Here is a 21066-nt window from a genome sequence, read left to right as displayed (position 1 = left end):
AATAACAATTAATTATTACTTTAACAAAGTTCAGATAATTTTTGAGCTACAATAGTTGACTTACGTTTCGCCAAATGGATTAACTGGGGGTGTGTTTGAACTAATGACTCTAATGTTTTCATAGCACCAACTTGATGATATTCACCAAATGACCGTTCTATTAAAACCCTTAATATGATTTCGTTTAAATTTTCAATGTTTGAAGAAATTAATTTTGAAATAAAGTCTTTCATCATTTGAGTTGTTTCTGTTTGAAGCCTCATTAAATCAACAACCGCATTGATAATTTCTATTTGTTGAGACTCTGTACATAATTTTAAAAGATCTTCTAAAAGGTTTAGTGACTTTTTTGTTAATAACCCAACAACAATAGGGAGTGCTGAAGGTGTTTTGATGAATGGTATCATTGAAGCAACATCACCTTTATTTAACACTTCTTGTATTTCAAGAGGAATCTTTTTTATAATAGTTTCAAAGTGATCTGAATAGTTATCATCATGAGAAACAACAGTTAATATTGGAAGTCTTAGAGATACTGCAGTGTAAGGAATAGCAGATACTAATGGTAAAGCAAAAAATGATAAGAATGTTGGAAAACATTCTCTTAATGTAAGGATTGATATTAGTGTTGCTGAGTATATTTGTTGACTAATAGAAACTTTTAAAGTTAATATTGGTTGAACAAATTGTAAATATTTCATAAATAAGTCAAAGTACATAAACAAGACTCTATTCTTTTTTTCAGAAGGTTTAGAAAGACTGAGCAATAAACTTCTATGAGAGAATAGTTCAATCCATTGACAAGTAAATTTTGGGAATTGGTTTGGATGTAATTTTTGGAAGAAAGTCATAAAATGGCCCATTAATAAGACAGTGTCAATGATATTTAGTGATTTTTCAATAAGCATTTCTATTAATGAAGAAAGTATTGTTGCATAAATCTCTGGGTTAAATGAAGAAATATTATAATTCTTTTCAAATATAGTACAAACCTCCTTAAATATTTCAGAAAGTAATTCACAACAACGGTTTGGTTGCTTTTTATTATTAATAAAAATAATTCCAATAATTTCCATTGTTCGAATACAATAATCTTTACTTCCCTTATTTATACATTGTATAATAAGTTTACTAACAGTTTTTTCTGTACATTCAGGTGTTAATAATTGAACATATTTTTCAATTGTATCAAGACGAAGTGGTTGATGAACAAAACTAACTAATTTATCATCTAAATGTTGTTTTGTTTCATTTGTCACTCCTATAGCATATGTTTCCATTTGATAATTAGTAACACCACCATATGCAATTTGAAGTTTAGGAGGTAATTGAGGTGCATCATTCAGATATTCAAATCCTTTAGCAACAAATTTAGTATTATTACTAGATATAGCAGCTTGTCGTTCAGGAGTTATTTGAAGAATGAATTGTTCAAGTTGTCGTTTAGCACTTTTTTTAAGTTCTTCTAATTTAATAGAAACAGCCTTTTCTATTTGGGGTTGAAGACTATTCATCACAATTTCTTTTATTTGTTCAATAGGTTTAGAAATATCTTTTTGTTTAATAGCAATATTAACATATGGAATAATATATTTCCAAAGTTTAGTATCTAAACAACTTCTACAAGTATATTGTGATAATTTTTGAGCAATGTTAAATACACGATTCGTAGCTTCTGTGATTTTACTAATATCAGTTTCCATTGCAAAGTCTTTTTGAACCAATTGAATAACAGTTGTTATAATAGCATTCATACTTACAGTAGTTGTTTTGCTTATATCTTGTAATGAAAAGTCAAGAAAACATAGAATAATAATATACCATTGATCTAAAGATAAAGATGGACAAATCAAATACTCAGGCAATTGAATATCAGGAATAGACTTAAGAGATTTAACATAACACAATGACTTTTCTGATAATAACACTTGCTTAAGAGTCTTTTCAGGAATTAATTGTTTATTTTCTACAAATTCATAAAAAATACCTTCATCCCCATTGTTTCTTTCTTTAGCAAATTTACGTAGTTTATCAATTGAGTCTTCAGCAGAAGAACGTAATGGATGACATTCGAGATAATCTTTAGCAGAAATATGAAGTAGTTGAAGTAATTTTTCTATAGAGTTATGATGAGTTAAAAGTTCAGGAGATAAAGAAACTTCACATACTACTTGAAGTAACGGAACAATCCAAGGATTATTTGGAGTGAATATATCAGATTTATTTGAAGAGAATAAGAAGTGAACAACAAATTCTAACATAACATCGAAATTTTCAACTGTTAATTGATCTGTTAATAATGATTTAGGAACTAGTTTATTTGACCTTAATGGTTTATTCATTCCAATAGTGAGAAGACCTAATAATGAACCTAATGATTCAAATAATGAAGCAGTTTGTTTATCATATTCTCTTCGTTTTAATAACATATTAATCATTTCAACAGTAAATAAATTTAGTTTATCCAAAGAAAACCCAAATGATTGTATAGTATCAATACATTTTGGTTGTGTTGATTCTCTTATAATAGCAATCATAAATAATGATGTTTCAATCATTTCAGTCATTTGTGCTGGCTTAAAAGTATTAAACACATTTTCAGATTCTTTTTTAATTTGTTCTATACTCATAGATGATATATCCTCAAAACATCCACATAAAGTCCTAATAACTGAAACACTTTTTGAGTCTAATACTATTTGAGGATAAACACGAGGGTATAATTTTTGAATAAGAGCTAATACAATTGCAAATTTACTATTTGCATTTTCACAAATAGTTCTATACAACTGAGGGTCTTGAGTTTCAATACTCTTAAGTTCTTTTAATAAATAACAATATGTTGGCCATTCATGTAAACGATTCTTGAATCTACTAAGTGCAGTTAATCCACAAGTAAAGAAATTAGATGAAATAGGTTCTCTCAGTGCCCATAAGATAACTCTTAAAATATGAATTAAAGCACAATTCTTTAGTACACCCTTAGAAATTATTTCTCCATATAAATTTCCAAATTGAACAACAACATCAACTTTAAGAAAATCACTAATTCTTTTAAACTCATCAAATAATGTTTTAATAAAGAAAGCAAATAAATCATTATCCGATGTATCATTACTATCACGCATCTTAATAATTACATTAACAATTGCTTCTACTGTATAATTTCCTTTGAAATAATCTCCAAAAATTTCATTTGCTCTTCCTGGAATTGTCTCTTTCTTTGGTGTTTTAGTATAAAATTGTTGTTCTAATTCATTTGCTTCTTTTCTAGACCCACATGAAGAAGCAGTAACTAATAACTGTTTCACTACTTCTAAGTCTAGTTTAAATGGAGAAACTCCAGTAGCCAATAATTGTTTGTCTTTAATGAATTGAATAATTTCTTTACCAAAAACATTTCCTCTTAATTTTCTTTGTTCAATCAACCATTTGTCTAAAATAAACCCATCTTTTTTAACTAATAAGCATGCAATATCAAGCGCAAATGATGTTGGCCTCATTTGAGTAAGAACTTTAGAACATTCCTGAATTCCAATCGAATTAATTATATCATCAATGGAAGATGCATCTTCCATGTATCTGTCTCTGAATCCTTGAGCAATAATAAGAGAATTATTCTTCCATAATGATTGAACAATAGAATATTGTTTTGTATTATTTCTTAATAATGCTAATACTGCACGTTGTCTTCCTGCACTTGCTTTACATTTACATAATATTGGTAATACAACTTCAATAGAGCTATATATGGAATCAAAATCACTACTTGCTCGTTCTCCAATAGAAATAATTTGTTCTACAAATCCTTGTTGTTCCCATAAAACTCTCATACCTCTTTCAACACCAACATTATACAAAGAACAAATATATTTCATTAAATATTGACTTTCACTAGTTGATTGTGATGCAATATGAATAAGTTTTTGTACAACACATCCTTGTGCTCTTCCATTATTCCATTCTTCTTTAAAGAATGAATTAAATGGGAAATCTCCAATTTGTTGGAAGATTCTAATTAATAAAATAATAGCATTTAATGACTTATATTCATATCCTTGAAAGTCCATTACTTTAGCAATAATATTCCAATTTTTACATTTAGGTTTTAATACTGTTCCAATTATTTCAGCATCCCACTCTGATACTGTAGATGAATCATTTGTTGAACGTTCAACACATTGAATTAATAAAACAATTAATTCTCCTACTTGTTGTTCAGTCATTGAATCACCATAAATACTTGTTAATAAAGCAGAAAATGTATCTTTTGAACCAACACAAGAAGTACCTAATTCACCAACAATCTCTTCTGAAATAGTATGAATTGGTGGAAGTGATAAATCTAATGAAACGGGAGTTTTCCATGAAACTGAAAAAATATTAGCATTTGAACAATTAGTTCTATCAATTCGTTCTTTAGGATGTTCACATAAATAATCAAATAACAAAGCAGATGTTAAAGACGTCGGTTGATTAGGAAGAATACCAAATAAATATTCTCCAGAAGGAGTAACCCGAAATGACTTAATTTGAGTAGTTGAGAGTTTCATTGCTGATAATTCTTTCTTAAATAAAACTGCTTGGCTTGATTGTGTTAGAGCATTAATTTCATCTCGTAATGTTTGTAATTTAAATGATTCTCTTCCAACACCATCAGACAATACATTTTCAATTAACGATTTAATATATATAATCTTTCCAGTAATTCCAGTCATTGTAAGAATATCATTAATTTCTGACTGATTTTGTTTCCCGTTCTTTTTTGATGTTGAATAAACAATTTGTTTGATTTGAACTAAACAACTGTCCATAATAATTTTTCTGAGATTTCTTGGTTTAGAGATATTTGCATTTGATTGGTCAACGCTTCTTTTCTAACTTTCTTTTTCTTTTTTTGTTTTTTAGTTTTTGTGAATTCTAAAAATAGAAAGATTAGGTGAACTTTAAATATGAATGATTTCAAGTTGAATAAGGAAAATGAATAGAAATAGAGAATGAAGGATTTTCTTAGGTTAATCTACAATTTAAACGATTCATGACAGCGTTGTACTGCTTTTAAAAATTGTTCCTCTGTTTCTATTGAAGGAGAAATCATGGAAGTAACTTTGGGAGGTAGTGAAGCGTGACTAACTATATGATGAAGTAACCTATGGAACAAATCTAAGATATTGTTGATTGAATATTTCTTGTTTAATTCGATGATATCGTAAATATTTTTCTTAAAATAATAAAGGAGTTGTTGTGGAGTAAGAGGATCATTTGAATAAAATTCATACAAGTTATAATAAATAATATTTAAAACATCTCTTAGTAATGAATGCTTAACTTCATTTGTTGATTCACTGAGAAGTGATGTAAGAAGAGTTGCTGTTCCATTAATAAAGCTGCCAATAATTTCTTCTTTGTTATTTGAAATAGTAGAAAGTGACTGAATCACTTCTTTTGCTACATCCTCTTCTCTTTCATTAAAAATAAGTGTTACAAATAATTCAAAAAGAAGCCTATTGATTTTTTCTTCAATAGGATTATTGTTTGGTTGGACAGGTGTAGTACTTGAGTTTTCTTGTTGACACGTTCTTTCTTGTCTAACTGAATGTAATACTGTTCTTGTATTACCTCGAAACGCATGTAAATTATCAATTGGAATAGACCGAGGTCTCATGTCTAATATTTGGAATGATATTGTAGGGATTGGCCTTGCTATGATTTGATTATCTATAGATCTTAGTTGATTTAAAAGGGTATTGTTAGAATTTGAACTATTGTTATTTTGATTTGAAGATGGAATAGGATTGATTTGAGGTTGGTTAGTTTCTCTTCTTTGTTGTTCTTCTCTAAGTCCATTTTGATTGGTGTTTTGTTGTGACTGTGAATTATTATTCATAGTATTGACAGTTTGTGAATGAACAGTTTGTTGATTTTCAAGAGGGCTTTGTTGTGGTTGAGTAGCATGGCTAATTTGAAGACTTTGGTTATTGATGTTGCGAAGTAAATTTATAAGAGATTGTTCTATAATTTGACTAAACATTGGTTGTTCTTCTGTTTCTTGTGTTCTAGTTACATTATTTGTTTCATTGTTACTTTGAGATGGTTGTGAGTTAGTTGTATTAACTGAAGATTCATTTTGAGTATTTATTACAACAGTAGGAGTTCTTATAACACGAACCATTTCTCCTGTATTGGGATTGTTAACATAAAGAATAATTCTAGGATTATTTCTTAATCCAAAGTCTCTGACCATATCATCCATCAACGCATTTATTGCATCTTCATCATTGCTTATTGTTCTTTGGATATCAGGTGAATATAAATAACATAAAGAATCATCATAAACTTCATTTTGTTCTAAACTTTTGTGAGGGTCTAATATCTTTCCTTTACAAATTAAACGTAGTGGAGTATTAATTTCCATTTGAAAATGTTCAGAGCATTGTAAATATAATTTATCAGCAACCTCATCAAAATTCATCTTAAACATAATAGTCTGGTTTTTCTCAAGGCATTTAACAAAGACTTTGATTTGTTTCTTGTCTTCCATTTTGATTTACTTCTTTTTCGTTCGCTACTTTTTTTCCTTTCTTTTTCAAAAACCTCACTGAACCCCTTTTTTCTTCTTTTATCTAACACTCATTCCTTTTTCAAACAAAGGTGATTCTAATGGAATCACTCAATAAAAAAACAATAAAAAATCTGACACAAAACAAGTTAATTCCATCTTCATTATTATATCTTTCATTACTTTTCGATTTTTGATGACGTTTCTTTTCCTTTACATAAAACCATCTCGGAATAAACTGAAAATAAAAAATATCATGCCAGAGTCTAAAGTGTCTCCAACCTTTTTTGTTATTGCTATCGTTATGTGTTTTTTTATGACTTTTTTGTTCTCAATTACAGTATCAAGATTAGTTCTGTTAATACCTTTTGTTTCATATGATAATGACTTATCAACTGTTGGACGTGATTTTGCAATTACTTTAATTATCAGTCTTGTGGTTCCACATATTTTTGTATTCTCAACATTTGTAATTTTCGGATGTGACTTTGTTTTTAAAAGTAAGTGGTTCAGAATAATTAATTTATATTCATCAACTATAGACCTTTGTATCTTTAATTTAATACCATTCTCTCTTATCTATGATGTGATAAACATCGTATTGATTTCAACAAAATTATTTGGCAGTTCATTATTTAGAAATGACTTATATCACCGAGGTAAGTTTATATCGTTTATAACTGGAAATTATATGCCAAATAATTACCGAATTACAATATTTTGTTTAATTATTCTTTGTTCAATTCTTTTCGATATTTATTCATTATGGCAAGGACATCGTTTACCATTCAAACATATCACACTTACATCTCCTAAAGTTTCAAAAGAGGTACAGTTTGTTCATATAAGTGATGTTCATATTGGCAGTAGATTCCTTTCACATTCACAACACATAGTCAAAAAAATACTTCCCCTTCACCCAGATTTTATTGTTCTTACTGGTGATTTAACTGATTCTCCAAATGTTCAAACAGAAGAATTAATGCCATTTAAAGCTTTAACAAATGAATGTCCAGTTTATATGTCAACAGGAAATCATGATTATATGACAGGAATACAACATTTACTAGTTATGTTAAATTCGTGTGGGATTACTCTTTTACAAAATAGAATGAGTATAGAAGAAAAATACAATTGTGCTATAATTGGAACTGATGACAGTAATACTGAAGAAGAATATGTTGAAGAAATGAATATGGTATCTCAATTACCATCTTCTGAGACTTACAATATTATTTTACAACACCGTCCATTCGGATATAAACAAACATGTGAAAAAGGGATATTTGATCTTATGCTTTGTGGACATACTCATGTTGGTCAATTTGCACCATTTAGTGTTATTGTTTATTTATTCTTTAAAAAGGCATATGGATTATATACTATTAAGTCTAATAGAAATAGAATGTATTTATACACTCATCCAGGAACAGGTGCATGGTCAGCCCATATGAGAAGTGCTGGAACAAATGACATTACTATCTTTCATATTAAGCCTTTAGAAAATTGAAAGAACATACAGTCAATTATCACTTTATTTTATTGCATTTTATATTGTTTTCCTCTTTGCTTAGTAAGGTCATCAGTTGGAAAATTGAATTGGAATAAAGAATCCCAAAAATTAGGTTCAGGTGGATCAACTGTTTGTCCACCTCCTTTCAACATTTCATTTTCTATCTTTTGTAAGTATTGATCAAATGCACCAGTTGTAGAAAAGAAATCAATGAATTTTCTACTTCCTGCTTTGTAATTATATGTTTTCTTATATTTTTTCATATCCATTTCAGCAACTAATGTCCCTCGTTTATTTTTTAATGAAATAAATGTTTCTGGTGCTTGAAGAAGTTTAAGAATATATTGATTAAATGTTTGTTTAAGCATAACTGGTATTTGTTTTGGCATTTCCATCAAAACACTCTTTAAACTTTCTCTTAAATATTGTGTTGCGAATTCTGGGAATAAATTTTTATCTTGTTGTATCATAAGAGGGTCGTTTGAACGAGTAGTTCCATTGTCTAAATCAACAACAACCACTTTATTTGTTAATGGTTGCATTAATGAAAATTGGTATGTTGATATCCCACAAATGAATGGAGTTGGAAGGTCAACTAATTCACTATAACAACGTGGTAAGAGCGTAACTATGGGATGAGGCCAAGACAATGGCTCAATAAGTTCTAGTGCTGATAAAATGAAACAAGTAACTGTTTCATAGTTACTACCAACAACAATAATTCTTCTTTCACATAATATAGAATTAAATAATAACATGACTTGAGAAAGCAGAAGTTTCTCAACAACAATAGGAATATCCATATCTAAAATTTTTTCAGTTGAAAGAGGACGTTCTGGAGATTCTAAAATATCATTGAGATATTTTTCAAGACCTTCAAAGTTATTTTTCCAATATGTTTGGGAGCGAATAACGACTCTTCTAAAAAAAATTTCCCAACAATAAAAACTTATCAAACAAATACTACCATCTTCTGTTCTTAATGTATGACCATATTGTGTGCCTGATGGTGTTGTAAATGTTACAATAAAATAACTAGGAAGAAAATCAGTTTCTGGTAATTCTGGATAAAGAAATAGATGAATATTTGAAGGTGCTTTGAAAGCAGAAGGAAATGAGAATGTTGGTTTAATAGGATTAGAATTCTCTTGTAATTCAGTAGGTGGTTGGATAAAAACACATCCTTCAAAGAGATGATGGTTCCATTCTTGTTGCATGAGGGGAAAGAGAGAAACAGAAAAAAGTTCTTTTTCTTTAAAAAGAGACTTTTATTGCTTCTATTTATTTCTTTTTTTCATATGAAAAAACTTAAAATATAAGAATGAAATAAAATTATGAGATTTCATCATTTTTTTTTTTTAATTCGTTTGTTTGTATTGTTCTATGTTTATGCAATAATAAACGAAGAATCTCTCTTAAATCTTCATCCTTCGTCGAAATCATATCAATAAAGTAATCATATAAGAAATCAACAATCTGATAATAAACGGTGTCGTTAGTTATTTTTATTAATTGATTTGTGATTGATATTATTACACTCTTTGTAACAGACAAACTATATTCACATTTATTATCAACATAACATTTAAGTAATGTTTGAGCAAATAAGAAATATAATTCTGCCATTAACTCTCTGTGATGTTTATCACTAGTAAAAATATTTAAATACATTTCAAATAATTGAACAACATATAAATCATAAATTTCAATAAGTGTTTCTGACTTAACTAATGAACTTACATCTTCTGGGTGTTTATTGAATAGAGTAAATAATTCATTAAATACATTAGTTAATTGAGTAAATAAAATTACCATATCATCATCAGAAATAATTTTAGTGAGTATATTAAATAAAGCAAATAATGCTTGTGAGACATTATTAATTCCTGAAATTTTTTCAATTAGTGAAGATGTAAATTGTGGTAATGATTGAGTAAATTCTTGTCCAGTAACTAGAGAAAGATGTTTTAATTTAACTTGTTGTAAACAGATCTTTTTATGTGATTGGGTATCTTTAATATAACATTCTTCACAACAATATTTTTGTTTACCACAAATTGGGCAAGTCATTAAATATTCACTAATAACTTCTTTCATACAAATCATACAATTTCCTTTTAACTGTTTTTCCTTTGGTTGACTAACTTCTATTGTTCTATCAGATTGATATTCATTATAAATAGGTATAAATTGAACAACTGATGTACAAAATACAGAAAATTTCTCAATGAATGAATGCATTAATACAGTGTCATTAGTATTTGCAACTCCACCAATAAATTGATTAATAAATGATAATGCAGCTGAAGAAAAAGCTGGCCCTTCATGAAATATAACATAAAAAGCAAATTCAATAAGTTCAACTAATAACATACAATACTCATGTTGTTCTAATAAGAAATCAAGAGTGGCAACAAATAGAATTTCAAAAATATTACTTACCCATTGATTTGATATATCAGTAGTAAATAATGGTAATACACAATCTGTCAATATTGTTTCCATTAGTCCATGACTAGTAACATTACCAATTGATCTTAATAACCCAAAAAATATTTCTATAGAATTTGTTGCAACAGAAATATATAATGAATGGATATTTGTTGATAAGACTTTGAACATTGGAATAATATTCCTATAACAATTATCATTTAATTCAACTTCTTTTTTACCAACAAAGAAATTTGTTAAAATCATTTGAATCAAAGAATTAACTTGTAACCCAACTTCTTCAACAGACTCAAGTCTTCCAAAAGACTTTAAACATCTTAGGAATAAGAAGAAATACTTTTCATAATAAGGACATTTCTCAAATAATTTATATACTTGTTTAAAAAATTGGAAAGCAAGAATTGATACTCTAGCTTCATCAACAGAGGCAAAAAGAATTATATCAAATATTGTTTCCCATCCACTTTTTAAATTCTCTCCACATTTCTTATTTGTTAAGATTTGTTGAAGAACTTGAATAACAAATTCTCTTACATTAACACTTGGATGATCTGAAATAATAACAACAAAAGGTTTCAAAAATTCCTTTTGGTTTTCAACAGAAACTTCTTGACTCATCATTGATTTCATTGTTAACTGTCGAAGATTATCTAACACTGACATAGCAACATCTTCAATTGGATGTAGTCCACATCGAATATAAAATGGAACCAAATACTTCCATATTTTTTGGAAAACAATTTCACTTCTTCCAATATTTGCTTCAGCTGAAATGACTAATTTTTGAAGAATATATATTCTTGGAATAGGAGCTTCTAATTCTTTTGTTGCAGCACCACATAACCCTTTAAAGAAATAAACAATTGCTTCATCAGAAAAGTCTATTGTATTATAAACACTACCTAATTCAACATCTCCTATATCAAGAATACATTGTGGAACATTTTCAGTTAATAACACACGTTCATTTACTGGTCCTTTATAGTCAGAAGAATATTCAAATCTTTTTATTCGTTGTTCTTTAATTGGAACTTTATTAGACTCTTCTTTCCACCCAGAAGCTAGCATATGTAAACGTTCCATCTTTAATATAACTTGAAGACAATCCTCCCAACAATCTTCAAGATATTCAAAATCAGTTACACAAACATCAATTAATGTTTGTACAGCCATAACATTTCTTTGTGATATAGTATTTACAACATCAAGATGAGTAATTACTAATAATGCTTTTATAATTTGTGGTTTTGTCTCATGTCTTAGAATGCAAGCCATATGAATTGTATCAATTAATCCTTGAAGGATTAATTTAATGTCTTCTATTTTATCAATATTTTCAAATGTTCTTTCAATTGATTCTGCTAATGGAACAGCAATAGTTTCATATAATTTTAATGGAACTAACGTTGATTTTTCTAAAATAAATGGTGTAAATGTAGATCCTTTTAATTTAGCAATACAATAGTCTTTCATTTTTTCTAAATCAGATTTAATTTGAAGTATTCTTTTCTTTCCTTGAAATTCATTTTTATTTGTTTCATTGATTTGTTGAACAATAGATATTTTAGGAAGATGAAATGCTTCTTTAGTTGTTCGTTCATAAATTCCTTTAAGAATATTTTCTTCAATAGAAAGTCCAAATCCAGAATTAATAACTTCCTTAAATTTTTCAAATGTATCCATTGCCTTTGTTTTTGCTGATGGGTTATGAGATTCTGTTGATAAGAAAATTACACTTGTAGCTAATTGATAAATATTAACTGAATTCAATGACATTTTAGTTAGTCTTTCTTTATTACATTCAAAATAATGATTTCCAAAACATTCCATAACTCTATCAACGACTTGAGACTCTCCTCCCATAACAAAGAGATTAAATACCATTCGTAATCCTTCATCAATTTCTTTATCTTTAAAATCTAAACTATTAATACATGCTTTTAATACTTGTTGATTAAATTCATCATGTTTTCCAACATAATCTCCAATAGCGACTTTGTCTAAATCAACATTTTTAGTAAAAAATTCTACAATATCTTCAACTGATTCACCACAAAAACCTCCTTCTTTAAATAGTTCTATTCCTTTCTTAGAATTTTCTTTGAAAATTGTTTTGATGTCATTGTACTTTTGTTTTAAAGCAAGTAATTCATTTATATTAAAACCTCCTTTGGGAGGTTCAGTTACTTCTTTTCTAAATGATTTTATTACTTGTCTTAATGTACTAATTGCAAAATGTTTTACTGAATAATCTTGTTCATTTTCAACTAGATATAATAAAACAAAAATCATTTCAGTTATAATATTTTCTCCATATAATTCACAGTCACAATTAATATATATTTCACAAAAAGCATTTTTTTCACAAACAAAGTTTAATAACTCTAATATCTTTAATTTCATTGTTGGAAAAATAATTGGATGTCTTAATAGTGGTATATAAATAACATGAAATACTTCATTTAATAATCCTTTAAATAAAACTCGGTGTTTCATTATTGATTTAACTAATAAAATAGACTCATCAAATAATAATTCATCTGTTGATGATAATATAAGACATTCTTGTATATCTTGATAAAAAGACTTATTTTCTTCAATCACTTTTTTGAATGAATTACATGAACGTAAAGTAGGTGAAAATGTATCTAACCATGTAGATATTAATCTAAGACTATGTAATTGACATTTTAAGTCAAGAGTTTCTTTGGCTTCATTTGTAATTGTTGAAAGAAAAGTTTTGAATGTAGTATCAACAGTACTTCTTTGTGTCCAATGTGTTGTAGTGAGGGAGTATAAATAATGTAATAGTTCGATCGAATCATAGAAACATGGAAGAATATCATTTATTACTGGAGATGAAATACTTGAACGTTTATTTTCTTTTTCTTCATCAATTACCGAATTAGCCATTTCCATTTTCATAACAATAACACCAATTAATTGAGTTAAATTATTAATAGCTGAACTGATACTTGACTCATGAATATTTAATAATAAAGTAGCATCAAAAATGACTCTAAATGCCCTTAATAATAATTCTGAATGAATATGATGAGTTTGAGAAATAATGAAAGTACTAACACATTTGATAATCGAAGTGTTTAGAGTTGTATTTGCAGTATACTTAAATGAAGAAAGTACACATTCTACTGCAACATCATATAATACAGGTGGAATATAACCACATGTAGCAGAAGACTCAATAAAATCAATTAAACTACCGCTAATAATAACCTCTTTTGGAGGACATTCATTCATTAAATTAAAAATAAATTCGAAAAGTTCTTTATGTGATCCATTTAATAACATTTTTTTATAATTTGGAGAGGATATTATCTTTTTTAATTCTTCACTTTTTGTCTTAAGCGATCTCACTTTTTTTGTCAAAGAAACTATATTGTCTAATAACGAATCAATCGCAGACATGAATTGATGATTTTCAGTTCTTGTAGTTATTTCATTCATATTTTCTGTTTTTTGTTTTTCATTTATTTTTGTTATAAATAACATTAAATTAAAAGTAAAAAGGCAAAAATAAAAATAGAAACTTAAAATCTTAAAAAAAAAGAAAAGAAAGATGTCTGAGAATGTAAAGCTCGTAGTTGTTGGTGATGGTAATGTTGGAAAAACATGTATGTTGATGTGTTATACTTCTGATGAATTTCCAACTGACTACATCCCAACTGTATTTGATAATTATGTTGCAAATGTAGTTGTTGATAATAAAAAAATTAACCTTGGATTATGGGACACTGCAGGACAAGAAGAATATAATTCTCTCAGACCTTTATCATATCCACAAACTGATATTTTTTTATTGTGTTTTTCAGTAGTTTATCATGCGTCATACATTAACGTGAGAGATAAAGTTTGTTTTGGTTTGCTACAAGTTAGTCCCTATTCTTCTAAAATTGACAATTAGTGGGTCCGTGAAGTTCGTCAACACTGTCCAACAGCTAAATTAATGGTTATTGGAACAAAAATAGATTTAAGAGATGACCCAAAAGAAGTAAAAAATTTACAAGATAATGGAGAAGCACCTTACACAAAAGAAGATGGAGATAAATTAGCACATGACCTAAATGCATATTGTTATATGGAGTGTTCAGCACTAAAACGAGTTGGTTTGAAACAAATATTTGAACAAGCTGTTCGATATACATTAAAAGATAGAAATGAAAAAGATGGTAATGTTACCAAAAAGAGTGAAAATAAAAAATCTAAATGTTACATTTTCTAATTGAAACGTTTTAATTCAAGTTATGGATTATCTATCTCTTCGTTAGAAAAAATCTTTGTTTTCTCTTTCTAGTTTGATATTTTTAGTTATGAGAAAATATTTTTTCTAATACAAAAACAATATTGTATTTCACTCTAACAATATGAAAAAATATGAAACAATAATAATAAAGTTGTTCTTTTTGTAGTAGTAAAGATATTAACAAAAAAAAAAATAGAAAAACATGAAAATAAATAAAAAAACGAATCTTATTTAAAGAACTTAAATTAATCTTATCTTATTATTTTCATAACATCATGCTTCAACATGGATTCTTTTTAAATAATGGAAAATTCATGCCTGCTATTGGATTAGGTACATGGCTTGCAGCTCCAGGAGAAGTTGGAAAAGCTGTTACATTAGCTTTAGAGAATGGGTATAGACTGATTGACTGTGCACGTTTTTATAAAAATGAAAAAGAAATAGGAGAAATGGGAATTGAACCATTCTTAAAGAACCACCCTCGAGAAGAGTTGTTTGTTACTTCTAAACTATGGATGGATCAAGTTACAAGAATAAGAGAATCTTGTTTAGAATCTATTCAAGACTTAAAATGCAAATATCTTGATTTATACCTTATTCATTGGCCAATTGCTTTAAAGGTTGATGCTTCTAATCCACCAAAACCAGAAGATTTCTTAGATATGGATATTACTGAAATTTGGCAAGAAATGGAAAGATTAGTTGATGAAGGATTAGTAAAATCAATTGGTCTTTCTAATTTCACTATTCCACAAATTGAAAAAATTATGAAAATGTGCAGAATCAAACCAGTTATTAACCAGGTTGAATTAAATGTTTATTTACAACAAAATAAATTAAGAGAAGTATGTAAAAGTTATAATATAGTGGTTGAAGCCTATCGTCCAATTGGAGGAAAACCTGCCAATGAAAGTGATAAAAATTGTTTAGATGATGAGGTTGTAGTTAGTCTTGCGAAAAAATATAATAAAACCACTGCCCAAATTTGTCTTCGTTGGTTAGTACAAAATGGAATTATTGCAGTTCCAAAAAGTACAAATCCAAATCGTTTACTTCAAAATTATCAAGTCTTTGAGTGGTCTCTTTCTAATGAAGATATGAAAGCATTGGAAAAACGTAATTTAAATAAAAGAAATGTAAAATTTGAAAATTATTGGAATGGAAAAACATATGAAGAATTTTGGGGAGAAGAACAATAAATGTTTAATTAAACTCTTTAATTAAATATTTTTTAATAATCGTTTGGAAGTCCAAATATTTTTGGGTCAAATTCATTAAGTGACTTAAGTACTGTATGTGCATTTTGGAAATATGGATCTTCTGGATGTTCATGGTCTGGGATTGCTACTGTATATGCACCAGAAGCTATTCCTGCTTGAACTCCAAGTACTGCATCTTCAAATACAATTGCTTGTTTCATATCAGTACATCCAAGTAAATGACCAGCATGAAGGAAAATTTGTGGATTTGGTTTAGCTTCCTTTACATGAGGATCATCTCCAAGAACAATAACATCAAAATAATCTAACATTTCTTTTTTTCCTTGCATTTTAATATCAAAAACTGCCTTTGTTGTTGAGGTAGCAAGGGCAATTGGAATATTGTGTTTTTTAAAGTAATTTAGAATCCTCATAGCACCAGGTAATGGTTTTACTGTTGGCCATAACTTATTAAGCGTTTCAATTTTATACTGAATTGCATGTTCAAGGGTGTCATTTATATGATAAGTATCAAGTAAAATTTGAGTAGACACATTAATGTGTCTCCCCATTAATTGTTTCTTAACGTCATAAGTAAACTTAACTCCATTAGCATATTCATCAAGGTATTTTTGAGTAGCTATAGTGTATATCGTTTCAGTATCAAGCAATGTCCCATCAAGATCGAAGATAGCATATTTAATTTGAGGGGTTTGAGACATCAATCAAATTAATGAAGTAGTTGAATCTTTTTTAATGAGTAAAACCTAGAAATCTAGAAATTTCAAAAAGGGGTTTATTCTTCATGTTACTTTTCTTTATTTTCTTTGGTGTTGCTTTTTCACATCAGTCTGACTTTACTATTCTCCCTTCTTCACCAACAATGCATATCTCGTATGACATTAAAAAAAATGCAGTCAAAAGTGAGTCTGCATTAATAATTGCTCATTTTAATTCTGGATTTCCTTTACCTACACACCTTATTCCAAAAGATGGTACACAACGAATTCAAATTGCAACAAAACGTCCTCATGCGGTTGCTTATAATTTTTTCAGAATAAAAGAATATTCATCTCCAATTGAAATGAATATTTTCACCTTAAATGGTAATTATTCCAATCCATCTGAAAGATTTAATGAAATTATGAATGATTTTGCAGGAAGAAAGTTTAAAGAAATAGGTGAATATGATAGTTCAGTAATAGACTTAATACATTCGACGTTAATCAGTGTTGAAACAAATTACACTAAAGATACTGGAGATTATTATTTTGTTGAAATGGCAGGAGACCAATCATATTATAACTATAATTTTACTGAGAGTATTCTTCAAGAAGATAGAAAACGGAAAGAAGGGAAAAGTAAATATACTGAGATGTACAACTATTTGATGGATTCATTAGATAATGTTAGAAAAGAATGGGGATTAGATGATATTCAAACAAGTGAAAGAATAGAAAGTATTATTTCCTTTGATTTTGTTAATAAAGTTTTCAATTATTCAGAAATCAGTGTTATATTTAATGAAACAATGACTATAAAATATCCTAAAATTGAAGAAGATCATACTCGATTATTAACATATTTAACATCATGTGGTACTGATATAATGACAAAAGAACATGTTTGTAAATTTACTCGTCATAGACCAGCAAATGAAAATGGACAAGTTGTTACTACTCCTCAAATTAAAAGAGAATTGCCAAAAGGTGCTTTTATTCAACACCTTGAATCTCCAAAAAGTAATGCATTCAAAAATTACAGTCTTGAAGTAAGTCCTTTATTTATGAATGCATCTTGTTTTCATTGTTCTGTTTATTATTTATACAATTTACCAAGCGTTGTTTATTTTAGTGAAGGTGATATTAAAAAGATTACAAACCAAAAATTAAATTTAAAGGTTGTTTCTTGGCTATCACACTATTCTCATCTCATTCTTATTCAAAGAAATACATCATCATTTATTGATTCATTTTCAATTCCTTTCCATGTAATCCCAACAGCTATTTCTGAACCATTTGAAATTCAGATTCCATTAGTATTCCAGAAATGTCCAGTTCATTGTAGTCAACATTTCTTGTTAAATCATCTTCTTGAATATAATAAGAATGATTCTTCTATTCATGAAGTTTATGAAACTTCTAAAATTAATTCTATTTTATTTGGATGTACAGATACTACAATAAATCAAGTGTATGACCCTCATTGTGAAAAACAAATTGTAAAAGGAAATACACCTAAACTTATAACTTGGGTAGATGAATTGATGAAATATAAAAATTTCATTATCATTTATACAACAAGTATTTTCGGTTTAGTCATACTTGCTGCATTCTTCCTTTAAACAAGATTCTTATTGAATTATCACATTTTATTATTTTAAATGTTTAGTTCTAGTTTAATTAAACTTATTACAAAAATTAATAATAAAAATTATCAGAAAATAACAATCTTAAAAAAACAAATTTCAATTCTTTACAATAAATGGACTTTAGTTTTTCTTTTGGTGGGTTATTAACAAGTATTCTTCTTTTTGTTAATTCTATTGTCATTCTTAACCAACAAAGACTTCTTAAACCTCGTTTGTTTTTTTTTTTACTAAAACAAAAGAAATAGGAGGTATTAATAAATGTAGTTGGTATCGCTTATGATGACAATAATAAAGATAACGAAGAAAATAAAACTGTACGAGGAAGATTGAGTTGGTTCTTTTATCGAACACAAGACTTAATGAAATATCCATTAATAGTTTTAAATACAATAGTCATTGGATTCTTGTTAATTCTTGGATAAACTAATAGTTAACCACTAAATCATCCGCTTTTGTGGATTATTTTAATTTTTTTTATTTCCCCTTTTTCAGTAAAAAGAATAGTATTTAGTTCATTATCCTTCTAATTAAATTTATATTAATTAATGTCATAATACTCTCGTTTGTTTCATTCATTCATTAATCATTTTTATTTTTTAGAGTAAAAATATATATCTTTAATGAAAAATGTCTTATTTCTTTATTCATAAAATGATTAATAGGCATAAAAATGTAACAATGACTTATATATGTGTGTAATATTATATTCAACATTTGTTAACTCATTTTTCTACAATCAGGTTGAACATTATTAGTTAAAGAAAACTATTAAAGAAATAAATTTCATATTTTTTTAAAAGAAAAAGAAATAAAACAAAAAAAAGCATATTGAAGTAATATTCTCAAACATTAAACAAAGGATTTGTCAAATATATTTAAATTTCAATTTATAAAAGTATAAAAATATTTTAATTGAATAACTTAATAAATATTGAAAAAAAAACCATCAATTAAACACTTTTTTAAAGTGATAAATCAATTCCAAAAGAGAGTTGATTTTTCTGGTCTTCATAAGAATGGAAATATTGAATCTTTAATTTAAGAAGATTAGTAATTGGATGTGTAATTTGGGCAATGGCTTGTTTCTTTGAAGTAATAATCAATTTACAATTTCCAACATTTTGAATATTACTACTAATTGCCGTTTGAGCTTCAAATCTTTTATTTTTAAAATAAGCTTCAGAAGCAATAATAATATTATTCCATTTTCTTAATAATCTTGCACCAATTATACAAGCAGAATAATCACTAAAACAATTATTATACTAATGAAATAAATGAATAAAAAAAAAAGAACAAACAAAAAAAGAGAATATTTCTTGTATGGAGATTCTTGATAACAAATAAATCCAGAACTATTTTGTTGAATTTGTTCTATTCCATGAATAAGTTCTTTCACAGAAGTTTTTGTTTCATTATTATCATCTATTGGAGTTTCTTCATTTTGTTTAATAAATACAGGTGATAATTTATTTGAAGGAAGAAGATAATTAATTCCAATAAAAATATTTTTATATATTTGTGCAACACCATTTACATTAACTTTTTGAATTGTTTTATCTTTTAAAATTGCATCAAATGTAAATGAATAAAAAGGTAAACTACTAGAAACTTTTATTTGTTGAGAATTTGTTGATACATTTAGTGAAGTTTCAATTTGTTTATATCCAAATTTACTTATAATTTGAGGACAACTATTATAAGTAAATTTTGGAGTTGTTTCTGTGTCGTCACTTTCTCTAAATCCAAATGTTGTTTTCTATTAATCAATTTCTATTTCTTTATATTCTTTTTAAAACTAATAGTACAAACAGAACCAAATGCATTTACTGAAAGTGTTAAGGGAGATGGATTTCTTGTATCAAAAATTTCTAAAAATTGAATATATTATTAAGAATAAATATTATAAGAAGAGTATCAAACGTTTAGTAAAATTGAAAGTATCAAAAGGTGCAGTTTTACCCAACATTTAAATTAAAATAATAAGATTTCACTGTTGAATTTTTAAATTGAAAAATAAAAGTTTCATTAATTGAATCTTATTTTTTTTTTAAAGAAATTCTAAAAAAAAAAAATTAAAAAAAAATTAGTTCAAAAAAACTTTAAAATCATAATTTTATTATGTTATTATTGACTCTTATTGCTCTCTCTTTTGCTGTAAATGTCCCTACAACAAAATCAAATTCTATCGATAAATATATTCAAAAAATTCGTCTTCCAACTTGTTCATTTACAACTGAAATGTGTAAAACATGCAAAAATCATATTGTTCTTCAAAAAGACTATTGTGATAATCCTAAAAAAGATGACCAAAAATGTATTTGTTCTGCGTTTAAAGGTAATTGGAAAAATTTCTTCGAAGATGTTGAAGACACTATTAGAACTGCTGAACAAGCTTGTGCTTATGTTTGTTCAAATGGAACTATTCCTTTAGAGGGTAATATCTCTTTGAAGTCAGGAGTGTTAGTTTCTAATGGATCTACAATGGTAATGGTTCTTGCTTCACTTTTGATGATGCTCGTTTTTGTTTAATCAAGTTCCGTCTTTTCTCATTTTATGTTATATATAACTTATGTAAATCCTGCATTAACCAATAACTTTTTTCTTAAAAATTTATAACGAATTTTCTTTTTTTTTTATTATTTAAAAATCAACTCTAAGAAGAGTTGATTCAATTCTCTTTTTTTATTTCAAAAAATTCATCTTCAA

General features: G+C 27.3%; 11 protein-coding genes across 11 annotated transcripts; 6 read left to right on the top strand and 5 right to left on the bottom strand.

Annotated features, from left to right (window-relative positions):
* Window positions 1-20: 20 nt before the first annotated feature.
* EHI_178720 (uncharacterized protein) lies at window positions 21-6472 on the bottom strand (the record flags this gene model as incomplete). Its single annotated transcript, XM_651161.2, has 2 exons — window positions 21-4877; window positions 5330-6472. 2 exons carry the CDS (start codon window positions 6470-6472, stop codon window positions 21-23), a joined length of 6000 nt encoding a protein of 1999 aa, XP_656253.2.
* A 343-nt stretch (window positions 6473-6815) lies between these two features.
* EHI_178710 (phosphoesterase, putative) lies at window positions 6816-8069 on the top strand (the record flags this gene model as incomplete). Its single annotated transcript, XM_651163.1, has 1 exon — window positions 6816-8069. The coding sequence occupies one exon, from the start codon at window positions 6816-6818 to the stop codon at window positions 8067-8069; it is 1254 nt and encodes a 417-aa protein (XP_656255.1).
* A 29-nt stretch (window positions 8070-8098) lies between these two features.
* Window positions 8099-9289, bottom strand: EHI_178700 (uncharacterized protein; the record flags this gene model as incomplete). Its single annotated transcript, XM_651164.2, has 2 exons — window positions 8099-8946; window positions 9031-9289. 2 exons carry the CDS (start codon window positions 9287-9289, stop codon window positions 8099-8101), a joined length of 1107 nt encoding a protein of 368 aa, XP_656256.2.
* Window positions 9290-9404: 115 nt separating this feature from the next.
* Window positions 9405-13835, bottom strand: EHI_178690 (brefeldin a-inhibited guanine nucleotide-exchange protein, putative; the record flags this gene model as incomplete). The annotated part of the gene is made up of 1 exon (XM_651165.2): window positions 9405-13835. One exon carries the CDS (start codon window positions 13833-13835, stop codon window positions 9405-9407), a length of 4431 nt encoding a protein of 1476 aa, XP_656257.2.
* A 268-nt stretch (window positions 13836-14103) lies between these two features.
* EHI_178680 (Rho family GTPase) lies at window positions 14104-14766 on the top strand (the record flags this gene model as incomplete). The annotated part of the gene is made up of 2 exons (XM_651166.1): window positions 14104-14394; window positions 14449-14766. 2 exons carry the CDS (start codon window positions 14104-14106, stop codon window positions 14764-14766), a joined length of 609 nt encoding a protein of 202 aa, XP_656258.1.
* Window positions 14767-15062: 296 nt separating this feature from the next.
* Window positions 15063-15986, top strand: EHI_178670 (aldose reductase, putative; the record flags this gene model as incomplete). The annotated part of the gene is made up of 1 exon (XM_651167.1): window positions 15063-15986. One exon carries the CDS (start codon window positions 15063-15065, stop codon window positions 15984-15986), a length of 924 nt encoding a protein of 307 aa, XP_656259.1.
* Window positions 15987-16018: 32 nt separating this feature from the next.
* Window positions 16019-16708, bottom strand: EHI_178660 (HAD hydrolase, family IA; the record flags this gene model as incomplete). Its single annotated transcript, XM_651168.1, has 1 exon — window positions 16019-16708. One exon carries the CDS (start codon window positions 16706-16708, stop codon window positions 16019-16021), a length of 690 nt encoding a protein of 229 aa, XP_656260.1.
* Window positions 16709-16791: 83 nt separating this feature from the next.
* On the top strand, window positions 16792-18330 carry EHI_178650 (uncharacterized protein; the record flags this gene model as incomplete). The annotated part of the gene is made up of 1 exon (XM_651169.1): window positions 16792-18330. The coding sequence occupies one exon, from the start codon at window positions 16792-16794 to the stop codon at window positions 18328-18330; it is 1539 nt and encodes a 512-aa protein (XP_656261.1).
* Window positions 18331-18470: 140 nt separating this feature from the next.
* EHI_178640 (uncharacterized protein) lies at window positions 18471-18779 on the top strand (the record flags this gene model as incomplete). The annotated part of the gene is made up of 2 exons (XM_001913407.1): window positions 18471-18567; window positions 18622-18779. The coding sequence occupies 2 exons, from the start codon at window positions 18471-18473 to the stop codon at window positions 18777-18779; spliced, it is 255 nt and encodes an 84-aa protein (XP_001913442.1).
* A 540-nt stretch (window positions 18780-19319) lies between these two features.
* Window positions 19320-20326, bottom strand: EHI_178630 (uncharacterized protein; the record flags this gene model as incomplete). The annotated part of the gene is made up of 4 exons (XM_651170.2): window positions 19320-19605; window positions 19659-20116; window positions 20170-20228; window positions 20281-20326. The coding sequence occupies 4 exons, from the start codon at window positions 20324-20326 to the stop codon at window positions 19320-19322; spliced, it is 849 nt and encodes a 282-aa protein (XP_656262.2).
* A 152-nt stretch (window positions 20327-20478) lies between these two features.
* Window positions 20479-20908, top strand: EHI_178620 (uncharacterized protein; the record flags this gene model as incomplete). The annotated part of the gene is made up of 1 exon (XM_651171.2): window positions 20479-20908. One exon carries the CDS (start codon window positions 20479-20481, stop codon window positions 20887-20889), a length of 411 nt encoding a protein of 136 aa, XP_656263.1. The 3' UTR covers window positions 20890-20908.
* Between the last annotated feature and the right edge of the window lie 158 nt (window positions 20909-21066).

Source organism: Entamoeba histolytica, genomic scaffold (genome assembly GCF_000208925.1).
Source record: "Entamoeba histolytica HM-1:IMSS scf_1104750518997 genomic scaffold, whole genome shotgun sequence".
In the NCBI taxonomy this organism is placed as follows: Eukaryota; Evosea; order Mastigamoebida; family Endamoebidae; genus Entamoeba; species Entamoeba histolytica.
The sequence above is the reverse complement of the archived record's forward strand: the minus strand, read 5'-3'. Positions and strand labels throughout refer to the sequence as shown.